The 15,029-nt window shown below is 37.0% G+C and overlaps 1 protein-coding gene across 1 annotated transcript in view; it reads right to left on the reverse strand.

Annotated features, from left to right (window-relative positions):
- Nucleotides 1-557: 557 nt before the first annotated feature.
- Nucleotides 558-15,029, reverse strand: part of VEZT (vezatin, adherens junctions transmembrane protein) — a gene marked incomplete at both ends in the record, with an annotated part of 44,198 nt that continues 29,726 nt past the window's right edge. Inside the window, 6 exon segments of the mRNA XM_084255094.1 lie at nt 558-1,072; nt 4,980-5,187; nt 6,795-6,895; nt 8,741-8,934; nt 13,133-13,464; nt 14,373-14,520. Coding sequence (XP_084111220.1) covers nt 558-1,072; nt 4,980-5,187; nt 6,795-6,895; nt 8,741-8,934; nt 13,133-13,464; nt 14,373-14,520 — 1,498 coding nt within the window.

The following is a 15,029-nucleotide window of genomic DNA, read 5'->3' on the forward strand; positions in this document are numbered from 1 at the left end:
ACCCAAGTACTTTTGAAACTACTTTTTTGTTCCAAACCTCATCACACATGAATTGTATGAACTCAATTTTTTTTTATTTAGAACCTGTATCTTTGTTTTAAGATTGGTATAAACAAAAATAAATACAAACAACTTGTTATTGACAGAATAGCTGCAGTTATTAACTGCAAGAATACAGTACAAAGGAGTCATATTAAATGTTCTTGCAACGGAATTATCCCAGACATTTCCCGGTAGTAAATTCTGGCAAGAAATGATGAATTCATTTCTTATTAAAAGTACTTAAAGAATTTCCGAGATCGATCAGTTGTGCTGCAAATAAAAGAGCAGTTTATTCAAAAGAGCCCTTACCTTTCTGTTATTTCCTAAAAGATCTGCCACACATAGGTAACTACTATTTTCAGACCTGTTGCTCAAACTGACGTAAATTCACATCTTAGCCTTATATGTTGTAAATGTAAACTCATTTCCCTTTCCAGTGGAATATCTAGCCTTGAAGCTAAAACACATTCATAAAAGAAATTTTAAATTTAAAATACTCATGTGAATCTTGGTTTTTACTTTTCCTCTACCTCATTTTTATTTTCTTGTATTATTTGTTCTTCCTCCTCATCACCAAAAGTCTGTTCCTGCATGGTGGTAAAGGAGAGAGATCTAGCAGCCACTTCTGCAGCCAGGCCAGCAGTGAAGGTAAAATCCGGTGACAGTTGTAGCCGTGCCAGCCTCTGCTTAATGGAGGGCTGTAACGAGTCCCTGGGAGTTGGACAGGCAATGGCCAGGCCACCTACATCTGCCTGCTGAGATTCATCTTCACTCTCACCATGGTAACACAATCTTTCTTCAGTTTCTTGGAGGAAGACTTTATTTGCAGAATGGTCTTTATTTTTACCTTCTAGAGGGGTTTCACATAAACACTCAGTCCTATTATTTATTTCATTGTCAGTTGTGGAGGGTTTACTATTTTCCTCTTCAGTATCATTTTTACCAACTCTCCCCAAATCTGAATCCACTGATGGTTCTGAATTACTTATTGGTTCCACTGGGTCTACAGGAGACAAGGATTTCAACACAGCTTCAAAAGAAAAGGAAAAAAAAAAAAGAAAGAAAAATAATAACTAAGGACCCAGAAATGATTTAAACTTTAAACCTCCAGTAGTTATTTTCTTATAAGGAACAATAAATAAGGAAAAGCTAAATAAAATTTCCTAGTAAAGTCAGTGTGGATTTATCAACTCAGAAAACTTTGAGATAAAATGCCTAAGAAATGAAATGAGGTTTTGATGATGATTTAAATGAGGTTTTGTAATTTCAAAAATTACAGCAGTGGTTCTCAAAGTGTGGCCCACTAACCAACAGAATCAGTCAGCATCACCCAGGAATTGGAAGAAATATAAATTTCAGGACCCACCCCTGATCTACTAAGTTGGAAACTGGGAGTGGGGATCAGCTATGTTCTATAAGTCCTCCACTTGATTCTGATGCACACTAAAGTTTGAGAATCATTATATTAAAGAATAAGCAGCAGCATAAGGAATAAACAGTTATTAGTATAATAACTATTATATTCAAGAGTAAGCAGCAGCATGATAAAGTGTCATATAAAAGGCCTAAAGTAATCCAGATCATAATCGTATCTTTAACATGTATGTTTACAAGGTAAAACAGCATGGGAAAAATAGCACAATATACAAATTCAACTTACTTGCCAACTACCTAACAAGATGCTGATGAGAGTAAAGCCTACTTTTGTACATACTTTGTAATGCCACAGAAAAATATCAAATGAAATAAAATCTGCATTCAAGATCAACTACAATACAAAGCATAATATGTAAATATAATATATATATATATATATATGCATACGACAGAAGTTGTCCTTTCAAGGAAAATGAAGTTTTATTTAGCCCCTCTTGATGTTAGTAGGCAGTGGGTTGCTTGCTAGGCAGTCTCTCCTCCCAGCATGAGGGGTTAGTACAATGCAATATATTATGAAGCATGACGGAAGGAAAAAAGTGCTTCTTGAAGATCTGGCGTTTACTTAAAAAATAATTTTGTAAAATGTGTCCATTTCCAAGAAACAGATCCCTAAGCTGCCGTAACTCCACTAGAGAAGCAGAAAAATATGGCCACAGCAGGTTCCAGTGTAGAATTTCCCTCTCTAATTCCATTCGGACTTTACCCCTGTAGGCAGAGATGAAAACAACTCTGGAAGATGTACTGGTATTTGTCATAGGAAAAGCATTTTATGATATCAGCAGCTTTTTACTTATTTCCATAAAATGACAGCATTACTGCCCTTTCATATGTAAACTAGAAAAGCACATACCTGAAAAAGATACATATTTCTCTTATCATTATATCTTTGCCCATACTGTCAAAGGATAATTTTAAAGTAAAATATAAAGAAATATTTATATACAATGCTACTTTCAGTACTCCTGCACATTTTTAGTTTACAAATGTACTAGTTCTTAAAGAATACAATGTATGCTAGAAGTTGATATTCTGATTATTGCTAATTAAATAGGGTGATATAATCTGTAAAATGGGTCCATTGAGGGCGTGTTAAGACTGTAGCAATGTAGGGATTTTTGTCTATTGATCTACGTACTAATAATATACCACTAAATAGGGCCTCCCTGGTGGCACAAGGGGTTAAGTCTCAGCACTATGAAGCTATCCGCAGCCAGTGCAGCACAAGTTCCATCCCAGGCCAGGGAGCTACCCACATGGCGAAGCAGAGCTCTCCTGTCTTGCCCGCTGCTTCCTTCAGCAGTCTATTTCAGTCAGTCCATCTGATCTGCTCCCCACTCTGTCTCTGGTGAATCCTCTCATGCTACCTTCCCTGCACCTCTGGCTGACACCCCAGCTCTTGTACGCATAAATAAATAAATCTTAAAAAAAAAAAAAAAGAATATACCACTAAATAGTGCTTCAAATAACTACTTGTTGAAGAAACAGTTTGCTGAATGAATACTATGTGGGATAATAAAACCCTTATTTATGAGATTTTTCATTTAATGACAGAGATTAAAAAAATTGAACAAAGAGAAAGCAACAGTGCCTAAAACATCATATTCTTAGTCTCTGGTTTTTGCAGGCTCAATATACAAATGTGGAGGTTGTAGGAACTACTACAACTTCTCAGAAGTTCTTAATCACCTATATGCTTTGTTTCTGAAGACTGCTTTTCATTTCACTACACTGACCCTCTTGTGTGAGACTCGGAAGTGGCAGGAGAGGTGGCACCACTCTGGCAGTCAGAGGAGGACTCCTGGAGGAGAGACTGGTAGGGAAAAAAATTTGATGGAGGAGACAGAATGCTTAGTAAAGGGATCAGCAACCTATGAATAAAAACAGCAAGTTTGTGGAATCAACGTCTAGTTCGATGAAAATAACTAGACGATATTAGAAATAATGGGAAATACATTTGGATACAATGGACACATATGACAGAAAGGGCTGAAACCAGGAAAAGGAGTTTATTTTAACATAATAAGAAAGGATAAGCCATGTAGGTTGTAAAGATAGAGCTATTATCAAAGCAATGTCAAATCTGGAAGAAGCTTTCAAGACTAGAAGCTATCTTAGAAGCTATCTAAGGATAGCTTAGAAGAAAAAGATACTAAAAATGGAAATCTCCTGAGTGGCCATATTAATATATGAGCATAATCAAATTTAAGGACCTGGGAAGAAAGAAGGAGAATAAAATCAAGGATGTAGATCTGGACAAAACAGAATGGTAGGGCTCTTAAGAGAAGAAAAGAGAACCCTGAGGAACTTTCTAGAAGTGTAGGTAACCTATATACTTCTAGTGAAAAAGAGAAGGGAGTTACTACTTTTGAGGCTCCACATACTCTAAAATGGAAGGGAAATTCCATTCTGTTTTCTCAGAAATCCATAAGAATTAATTGTTCAACGAGGATTAGTTGGTTTGACATTGCCTTCTCTGCCCTGCCTCCTATAAAGTTCAGCTAAAGAAAAGACTGGGAAACATAAAACATAAAAGAATTTTGCCAGTCATCCAACTTTGTCCAAACCTAAGTGTGGAGACAACGTGCAGAGAAGCATCTTCTCTTCTCCCATCTACTAAAGTACTCAAATCAATTAAGCTACCTTATTGATGTAGCTAAGTGGTCTTAATTCATTTGTTTCCATAGTGAAGTTATTAATTTTGTTTTCATTGATGTATTTTATAATATCAGTATAAGAAGAACAGTTTAGAATATCAAATTCACTAAGTTTAAAAACATTTTTTAAGAGTGGCAAGATAGTGACAGTGCTTGATTTACCTCTCCTCTAAATACTCACAACTAATTTGTAGCAGAACAAAGCCAAAAATCCCTAAAAGATAAACAGACAACTATAACACACATCAATAGCAATGGTCTGGTGGAAAGGGGTAGGTAAAAATAACATTTTAATTAAAATACTCAAATATTCAACTCACTGCCAATCCATGGCAAATTAAATAAAAAAAATCAAATAACTGGGCCTCCCCGGTGGCGCAGCGGTTGAGCGCTGGGTTGCGAGGCTGCCCGCAGCCTCTGCAGCGCCGGTTCAATCCCCCACTGCCTGCGAGGGTCCCACATAGCGCGCAGACCTCTCCTGCCGCCCGCTGCTCCCCTCCGCAGTGTACTTTGGTCCTTCTGCCTGCTCTGCTCCCCGCTCTGGCTATGGTGAATTCTCTCACCCTCCCGTGCTTCTGACTGTACCCAGTGCTTGTATGAATAAATAAAATGTTTAAAAAAAAAAAAATCAAATAACTGATGAAAAAGTGGGACTTTATATTTACAATTTGATTATATACTACTCTTATTGATCAAACTGATTTTGGGTTTGGAAGAGTACTATTGTTTAGTGATAGAATCCTAAAATTAAAGCTATAAGAAATTTATAGCTAAAATAAGACTCATAGATGAAGAGAAAGAAACCCCTACATTGAAAAAATGTTTTACTCTTAAGTCAGCGCTTACCATGATCACTAAATAGAAGTTGCTTCCACTTTTGCCTTTCTGCCTCAGATGCTTTAAATCCCAGCACAGATTTTAATTCTTGGAGTACTCTCTTAGATTCCTCATGCTCACGTTTCTGTCTGTCTCTATCTTCTTGTGACAAGTAATAAAAGTCATCCCTTCTGAAATCATTATCCATGTCTAAATCATCTACATAAGCCTCTAATTCCTGAAAATGAATAAAAGAAAAAGCACTTTACTTCAAGCAGACAATTTTCTATTAGAATTCATGTAATGAACCACCTAGCCATCTGTGAGATTAAATAAATGAGGCTTCTTGCACAGGTTATTAAAGTATAGCCGGGGAAACAAAGCCAACATCTATCTAGAGATAAATAAATAGGAGCTAAACATTGAAGCACACCTTCAACGGTTATTTTTCTACCATGATACCATCCTAAGATCTAGTCAAAATTAGAGTCATTAGTTCTGTTGCTAACAATCAAAATTATAAGGACTGGTGATTCAGGGAGGTGCTGAATTATTTCTCTTCTTGTGGTAGAGATTTGAGGGTTTTTTCTTCTCACTTCTGGAAATTTGAACCTATTCCTAGGATTGGGCAATACCTCATCTATGGATCTCCATCTGGTGTACAGAGGACAGGACCCTTGCTTAGTGAGCCTCTCTTACTTTTATGGATCAGGCAAATGACTTGAGATCCTCTAATCTAGGTGTGCATGCATCAGATCGGATTCAGAAATTTGTTATAAAAGAAGCAGACACCTTTAGATATCTATTCTGGCAAGGATGGTAGCAAATCAAGTTTCCAAAGATAGAAGCTTTGAAAGTAGTTCTTACTATTCAGCATTGATGTAGCAAGTGGCAATGTCTGTGCCCAGTGATGTAGTAGTGATGTCCCCACTGGAGCAGTTCTTTTGAGTGATTCTGGCTGCTTATCTGAACCTGGTTCAAGCCTGGTTATATGGCCCTCTGAAATATGTTGGTTATCTAATATTTTTAAATAAATTCCTTCTTGTTAAATTAAGTAGGGTAGGCTTCTATTTGCAATTAAGAATTCTAAATATGGGCCTCCCCGGTGGCGCAGCGGTTGAGCGCTGGGTTGCGAAGCTACCCGCAGCCTCTGCAGCGCCGGTTCGATCCCTGGCTGCTCCCCAGCCACCGGAGGAGGGTCCCACATGGCGCGCAGACCTCTCCTGCCGCCCGCTGTACTTCGCTCCTTCTGCCTGCTCTGCTCCCCGCTCTGGCTCTGGTGAATTCTCTCACCCTCCCGCGCTTCTGACTGTACCCAGTGCATGGATAAATAAATAAATAAATAAATCTTTAAAAAAAAAAAAAAAAAAAAAAAGAATTCTAAATAGATAATATGACTTAAGGAAAAGCAGTTTTCCTTAGGATGAGCCAAATAAATCTTTGTCAATATCTAGTGCAATCATTACAAATTATTTCTTAAAATGAGGTGTAAAATACATGCAGTGAAAAATCTTAAGCATACAAGCTTTTTATATATATGTATATATACTGGTAATCACTACTCAGATCAATATAAAATATCTCCAGCACTCCAAATGTACCTTTGCCAATGTATTATTTTTAAATGTGTTTACTTTCAAAAGTATTTAAGAAACAGAGAATTAGAGATAAATAACAAGAAAATCTTCTGAGAGATATGAGAACTAGTAATTGGTATAAATTCAATATATTATATATTGTAATTTTGAAGCTTAAAAACATAAAGTCAACAATTTATTCAACAATTATCCATGTCACAGAAAAATAGGTAGGTTTTGGGGGTGGGGTGGGCCGATTTCATTTTACCTGTTCCTCAGGGATTGGATCTTTGTCTGCAATATGGAGAGTAGGCTGCATCGAAGGTACTATAGTACACCGTGGGTTTTCACATGCCACTTCAGTCTTACCTTAAAAAGAAACAGGCCACAGAGAAATAACTGAAAAAAATATTCTCAGTACTAATATTTTGCCAAGTTCATAGTCTAAGTTGCTTTGACTCTTTTCGATTTATTAAAAAATTATGGATATGAAAGTTAATAACTAACATCAGTAGATTTAAAATTTAAACTCTTGGAGGCAATGATCTAATTTTCTCTCCCTTCTTTACCCCTCCATAGTATCTGGCACACAGTAGACATTCTGAAATAATTAATGAAGAAATTAACTTGTTCCTCGCATCTCATGATAGAGCACTTGTTCTTCATAAAAAAAGAACCAAATGTGTATCTTGAACTTGAACTATTTTTACTCTTAGAAAATAGAATTGGAAGTGACTTTCACAAGTGAATAGCTTGCAAAGATCATCCAGGTGGGTTTAACATCGATAATTTAAAATTGGTGTTGGCAACTAATCACAGGGTTATTTAAGGCTCATATCTAGGCATCAACCTTTCACCATTGTCTCTACTTAACAAGAGGTCTGGACAAAATCCAGTAGGAGCAGCCCAATAAACTATTAAGCAATATTACATCATACAAGTAATTAAAATAGTATAATTAATAATTTTTATGCATAAGTCTGACTAACTTCATAATAATGGTCCAAGGGATAAACATGGTAATGGAGTTTGTTTCTAGCACAAAACCATATGCTGAGCATTTACAATTAAATTTAGTGATGTAGGGCTTCCCCTGGTGGTGCAGGCAGTTAAGCACCGCACTGTGAAGCTGTCCGCAGCCTCGGCAGCACTGGTTTGATCCCCGCCAGCCGGCTGGCAAGAGTCCCACATGGCGCAGCAGACCTCTCCTGTCACGCCCGCTGCTCCCCTCAGCAGTGTGTTTCGTCAGTCTGCCTGTTCTGTTCCCTGCTCTGTCTCTGGTGAATACTCTCACCCTCCCACACATCTGGCCTGTACCCCAGTTCTTGCATAAATAAATAAATAAATACTTTGAAAATAAAATAAAATAAATTTAGTGATATAAAAGAAGTATAAAACCTGATCAAATGAAAGTAGTTTAGTGGAAAACTTTACTTAGCAATCAATACAAGGTAGTCTGATGTTACTATTAAATAATGACAATACATTTGAGACCCTTTTATTTTTTTAATTTTTATTTATTTTTGCATAGAAGAGCTATAGTATAGGCTAGAGGTGCAGGGGTTGAGAGGATTCATCAGAGACAGAGGGAGAGCAGAACAGGCAGATTTTACTGAAATACACTGCTAAAGGGAGCAATGGGCGAGACAGAAGAGGTCTGTTAGTTCGCTGGCTGGAGATCGAACTCAGGCCCTAGCAGTCATAGTGCTGACTTAACCCCTAGGCTACCAGGTAGGCCCCATTTAAGACCCTAAATAACACATATACAATACTACCTACTATATCATTTGCATATTATTTCTGTATGATTGAAATAGTAAGTATTTTATGTTGAAAGCAAAACTTAGTTTCTAGTCCCTGTACACCAAAGTCATTATTATTGACCCTAACTAGAAAAGAATTTCTGAAAGTTCTAATAATGGAATATTTAAAAATCCTGCTCTTCATTTAAGTTCTACAAAGATTTATGATTCTCTGAACTTTCAAATCATAGTCATTTTTTAAATTACAAAATAAGAGCCAAGACTATATTGTATCAATTTGTAAATATAAATTCAACCTTTTTTTTTTTTTTTTTGGTAAACTAAGTAATTTGGTGAGATTAATTTCATCATAGAGATGCAGAAACTCACTTAATAAAACCCTACAAATTAAAACTCCATTGAATGGAATAAGACTGTCTGATAAATGTGTGAGAAATCTTTCATTAGGTACCTTTTTTATCTGAATTTCTTCGTAGCAGTTTGTCCACTTGAGAAATGGCCTCTTCCCAGCAACTGTTGCTTGCTTGAACGTGGGGCTGAATCAACTTTAATTTCTGTTCTAGGATTTGATAAGTCTCTGATACTAGTTCTTGTGTTTCTTTAGTACAAACAAGCTTTTCAAGTTCATCTTCAAGAATTATTACCCTGAGTAATAAAGAAAAACAGAAACAGACTTCTAAAAATGGAAAATTTATCATTTACAAAGCCTATTTAAGAAATAAGTTTGTAAGATGAAAAAAAGTTCTGAGGACTAAAAGTGGTGATGGCTGCATAGCAGTATTTATGTGATTACTACCATTGAATTACACACTTAAAAATGGTTAAACATTAAATTGTATGTATGTGTATTTTACCATTTTTAAAAAGCTTATAAAGAGTATCATATTTATTCAACAAATATTTCTTGCATACATACTAGGCATTTTATGAATGAAAAGGATACATTCAACCCCTCTTCTATCTAAAAAAAACTTATAGCACATATAATAAAGTACCATAAAGAAACAAACAAGCAAACAAAAAACAAATACAGTATCATAAAGTTACTGTAATTAACATTTCTGTTTCATAGATGAGGAATTAGGTCCATAGAATTGAAGAAACTTGCCCAGAATTATATAGCTGGTAAACTGTAAAGCTGGCCTGAATCCAGGCACAGCAGTATATATCACAGAGAGACACAGATAATGTAATAAGAATTCAGAAGAGAAGTTACTGTCAACTATGGATACACAGAGTAAATAACTAAGAAGAGGTGGTTGAAGTACTATTGATAAATGGATAAAATTTGAAGAAGTATAAAAGATAAGGTCAATTCCAGATGGAACAGGTGAAAGAGTATATAGTTTGGCATGGTTGAAGGAAAAGTATGAGAAAGATAGAAAAGTAGACTGTAGTTGGGTTACTGAAAACCCTTTCTATACAATATTTTATACAGTCTTTAAGGGGCTATACTCTGAAACCAGTGAAGATTTTCAGGTAAGAGAGAAAGCAAATTTATAGTGACAGCAAGTGAGAGTGGGAACAGGAAGGAGACTAGCCAAAGGGAGGAATGAAACACAAAATGCTTCTGAAATGTGGGATACAAAACACTTTTTAGGTAACACTTTCATAAGTTGTGTGTTAGTAATGCTGTAAAGCAATTAAGATATGATAGTTTGTGACTGTATACTCTCTAGAAAGGTGACATGTTACAGCATAGATATACATTTTGTCCCCTCTACATATAGGTATTTTTTTAAAGCGGAAATACACTTCCTATGTATAAACCAAGATCTCTACTCAAAGTACAAAGCACCTCTTTTCATTCTCATATCCAAGGAGTGCAGCGCTCTTCCTTCTGAGTCATTTTCCCTTGTTCTAATGCACTCCAATGTGCCCTATTTCTGTTTTTTGTTTTATTTTAAGATTTATTTATTTTTCTATACAAGAGCTGGGGTACAGGCCAGAGGTGTGGGGGGTGAGAGGATTCACCAGAGACAGAGTTGCGAAAGAGAACAGGCAGATGGACTGAAATACACTGCTGAGGGGCGCAGCGGGTGAGCGAGGAGAGGTCCCTGGCTGGCCGGGGATCGAACTCATGCTTCAGAGGCTGTGGATTGCTTCATAGTGCGGTGCTTAACCCCTTGCGCCACCATGGAGGTCCAATTTCCCTATTTCTGATTCTACTGCTAATCATTAATTCTTTAGAAACTGGCTTTGTCTCCCATAACTTTTCCACTGAAATCTTGTTTTCCTCTGATGATGAACCAACCTTTGCCACCCACTCCAGTGGAGATTGCCTTATCTCCCGATTTCCTGTGGGAGACAGAGTTAAGAGTTGGGTTAGTATTCACCTGCCTTTTTAAACAGCAGTTACAGACCACTGGAACATAGTTTCTTAATTTTTGTCAGCCAAACTCAGAGCTAGATCTGATGGATTAAAAACACCTCAGCTAATTATCACCACCTGCTACTTAGTGCTTGGTTGCTAGGTGTTCCCTTTCCCTGAAGCTTTTCCATTTCACACATGAAGTCCTTCTGAAGAAGGTTGCTTCCGTGTTGTAAAGGAAGGTACTCCCATTAGGACAGGGAGACCTTGGACCTCAGTAGTGAAGAACCCTGTGAAGTACCAAAAGGAGTGGGAAAGGAAGCAAATTGGGCAGAACATGGCTACTTCCATAGGCTTTTTTTTTTTTAAAAGATTTATTTATTTATTTATACAAGCACTGGGTACAGTCAGAAGCACGGGAGGGTGAGAGAATTCACCAGAGCCAGAGCGGGGAACAGAACAGGCAGACTGACGAAATACACTGCTGAGGGGAGCAGCGGGCGCAGCAGGAGACGTCTGTCGTGCCATGTGGGCACCCTCACCTGTGGCCGGGGATCAAACCAGTGCTGCAGAGGCTGCGGGCAGCTTCGCAGCCCAGTGCTCAACCAGTGCGCCACCAGGGGAGGCCCTCCATAGGCTTTCTGGTCAGGTTTGATGTAAGCACTGGATTGCATCTGTCAGGTACACACTTTTACTTATTGTGGGAGAACCTGGTACAAGTAGGCAGGTAAGCTGAGAAATTTGGTGTCTTACTTTTTGACTACGACTTAACAGCTTCCCTAGGTTCTTCTTTTCTCTAATAAGGAGCAAGACAGAGGTGGACCCTGACATGAATGAGCTGAGCAATTCTAAGGACACCACTCTGGGGGTTATCTTCCAAATAGGCAAATGGAACTGCCTTTTCCATGACATCCAATTTGTGGTGCAGTTGCTACTGAAGGACACAGCAACAAGGTCCTGCAGTACTCACTGGGTGATGCTACTTCTACATGCATCTCCGTGGCACATGATATTTAACAAGAGAAGAGACATGGAGTATAAGATAAGACTTGTGTGTGAGATGGAGGGTCACTGGAGAGCCTTCTGGTTCAGAGGGAAGAGATTGAGTTGGACTGAATCCTTTTCCCTCACACATTTCTGACATAGCCCTCAGTCAGTCAGAGGGAGCTCCCCCTAAAGCTGGAGAGAGACATGCTCTTTGGACTGAGGTTACAGATTTGTGGTTTCCCCCAACATTTGCCAGTACCCACCCCACCAGGCCAAGTATTAAGTGATGTGGCTTATTCTCAAGAATGACTCCGGGTATCTTTTCAAAATGTAGAGAAAGTCAAATAAAGTGACAGTTTAGAGTGAAAAATATAGAATATTAGAAAAGCTATTTTAATAATTCTTTTCTATCCATTTTTGTTTTGTTTATACTCAATAATAAAATTTTTAGATTTATTTCTTGAGAGTATAAGGACCAAAAGCACCCAACTCTTAAAAAAAGCCAAGATCTAGTCCTCCTGCTATTGATGACTTTGTCTTTCTGATATACTGAAGATTGTGTAATAAAACTAATGACACTGGTAAGAAAATATACTTCTTAAAATGCCTTTCTGACTTTAATTTCCTATATTTGTACATTACATTCTTCTTCACTCTGGTAAACTAGACTTTTGATTTTCTGAGACACCAAATCCTTATTTTCTTATCTTCAAAATTGATTGCTGCTCTCCCCCTTTCACTTTATGCCTTTTATCTGGGGTCAGATACATCAACTACAATCTTATCAGTGAGTTAAATTTGGATTACTAACAGAACATGAACCAATTATTTATTTGACCTAGTCCTATACTATGAAAATTTGTTGGACAAGAATTTCATTAGAAATAAATTAACTCAAATATTATGTCTTGATACAACTTTTAAACTTGGAAATCTTCATATAGAAAACAGTATTTTCAAATGATTAAGGTCCGCCAAAATGGGACATAAAAGATTGGAGGTAAAGGCAGAGAACCAATAACACTAGGAAAAGTAAAAAAGCAATAAATACAAAATATGGATTCTACATTTTAATCTTCAATTGGAGCTAAAAAGCTTGTCCTCTCCTACAGAAAAATGCCCAAATCTGCTGTAATTTATTTAGAAAAAAGGCAATATGTCAATTTTCAAGTACAGTACCTCTTATAACTTCCTATTCTATGCTGACAGATATTTCTTACAGGTTCCAGTTTAAGAGAGTTAAATGAAGCTCATTCTTTATAACTTTCTCCATTTCAGTTCTTCTACACAATGAACATTAGCTTTTTCTCTCTTTCTAGGTTTCCTGTTTTATCAGGAAAAATAAAAATTATAACAACTCCCACAAATTATAGTACTTACATATCGTTATTTCCTGCAGCATTCGTAACTATAAACTATCCTTCATACTGCAGGTCTCAATTTTGCATCTTCTTTCTAGTCTAGGACACAAGCCAATAACCACAATGGGACAAGAGTGAAGTCTGCTACCATGGGGATATTTCCTTATATGGCTTCTAAACTTACTCATTCAGTAGTGCTTTCAGATGAAGCTGCAAGCTGCGTACTGCGGTGTGAACATTATTCAGTTCTCTTGATTTCTGCTGAGTTTTGGATGAACGCTGGGGTACTGATTGGTGCTGAGTTTCAAAGTACCGATAGAACTCATAGCTGCGCTTAAGCTCTTCCAAGCAGGCAGAATGAGCATGAGGTAGACCTTGAGTCACGTCAGATAAAATATGATGAGGCAAAAGTGCTGGAGTAAGTAAGGGCTCAGGAGGTGAATTAGCTATAGAAAGTAATAGGGCTAATCGTCTGAAGAATTCTGAACTCTGTGCCACCCAGAGTTGGAACAAAACCTAAAAAAAAAAAAAAAAAAGTACTAAATGAATAAGAAATGGTCAACATTTAAAATAAACTACAAATTTGTTTGGTTTAAATTTTTCATTTTATTCTAGGAAATGAATATAGCTTGCTTTGATTGAATTAGCTCTTAAAATTAAGCCAAGAATGTTAATCAAATTATGTAGTTATGGTACTTGGGAACCTCTGATCCCAAAATAGCAGATTAATACCAGTATGTGATTTAGTGCAGTTCTACCCCAGAAGGGAAGTGTTGATAGAGCGAGACACATTTAATAGAGGAGAATGTTCCTTGATGACTTTTTAAAAATCCTTAAACACAGGAGGAAAGACAGTATGACTGATGTACCTAAGTGAGTCCAAATACATGAGTTATTGATGGAGACAGAATATGGGGTTCAGAATGATTCCATTATTTTGGTTAAGGGAATTAACATAAAAATCAGTCACAGTGTGATCATCCCCAGGAATGTCTGGCATGAGAAACTGCAAAACCTATTACTGAGAGACACACCCTGACTCCAGACAATGAAGGATCTCTCCAGATATAGTCCTGTTCGAGATGAGGAAAATATTCCCCAAACAAACCACCAGGAAACAAACTAGTCTGAACAAGACGTAGCAGACAACAAAAAAGGATAGAACCATTTTGGTGAGTTTAGATACAAATTTTTTACAATCATGAAAATGGACATTCTTTAAAGTTTTATTAAAGGAATTATAAAAGAATGCAAAATAATTTAATATGAACCCAGTTTACCACTGACTTATTATTTTTTTTCAATGAGCAAGGCCAAAATTCCAAACTGCTGAAGACACAGTATCTAGGAATGTTCAGAAAGCATAGGTACAACCCAAGTGCATCTCTCTTTTTTTCAGCCCTTCCCTTCCACAAATGGATTACCTTCAATGCGGGCAGGCTGAAGCCATCTGTAAGGTTATGTGCCTCTTCCTCAGAAATCTGTTCTTCACTAAGTCCAAGGCCCAGTTCTTTAAAAGGTACCACACAGATGTAGTTGGTTACATTGTCACTCTCAGAGTTCAGGGGGTAAGTTAAATTAGGTTAAGGCAATCAACAATGTCTTTTCATTAAAACATAAATGTACAGTAAAACTGTCCAAAGTCACCTTTACTAATCTTTATTTTGAACTGTGACTGGAGATTTATATAAATTTCTTAAAAAAAAAAAAAAAAGCAACTCATCTTAAAACTGAATATTAACGTAACACCTCCCATATCTTACAGGGAATTTATGAAAAAATATTTCTAGCAAAAAGAATTAAAAGATCTATTCTTCACAAGTGCTAACATACAAATGTAGATATTTTTTACATACTCCTTTTGAAACTATATTGTCTACTCATTGTGCTATGGCTCAGGCCCTCACTGTGCTACAGTAAATACTTCTCTTTCCCTCCTTTGGCTGACTACTTACTGAAATACACAGACTAGGTAGCACTAAGCCTGTTCTGTCTAGTTGTTTGACACAGGCTACTGTTCTGCATCTGTATTCCTCTTTCCCATGGGCATCTATCAATTTTAATGCGTTATTTTCCTCCCC

This window comes from Talpa europaea, assembly GCF_964194135.1.
Source record: "Talpa europaea genome assembly, chromosome: 15".
Lineage (NCBI taxonomy): Eukaryota > Metazoa > Chordata > Mammalia > Eulipotyphla > Talpidae > Talpa > Talpa europaea.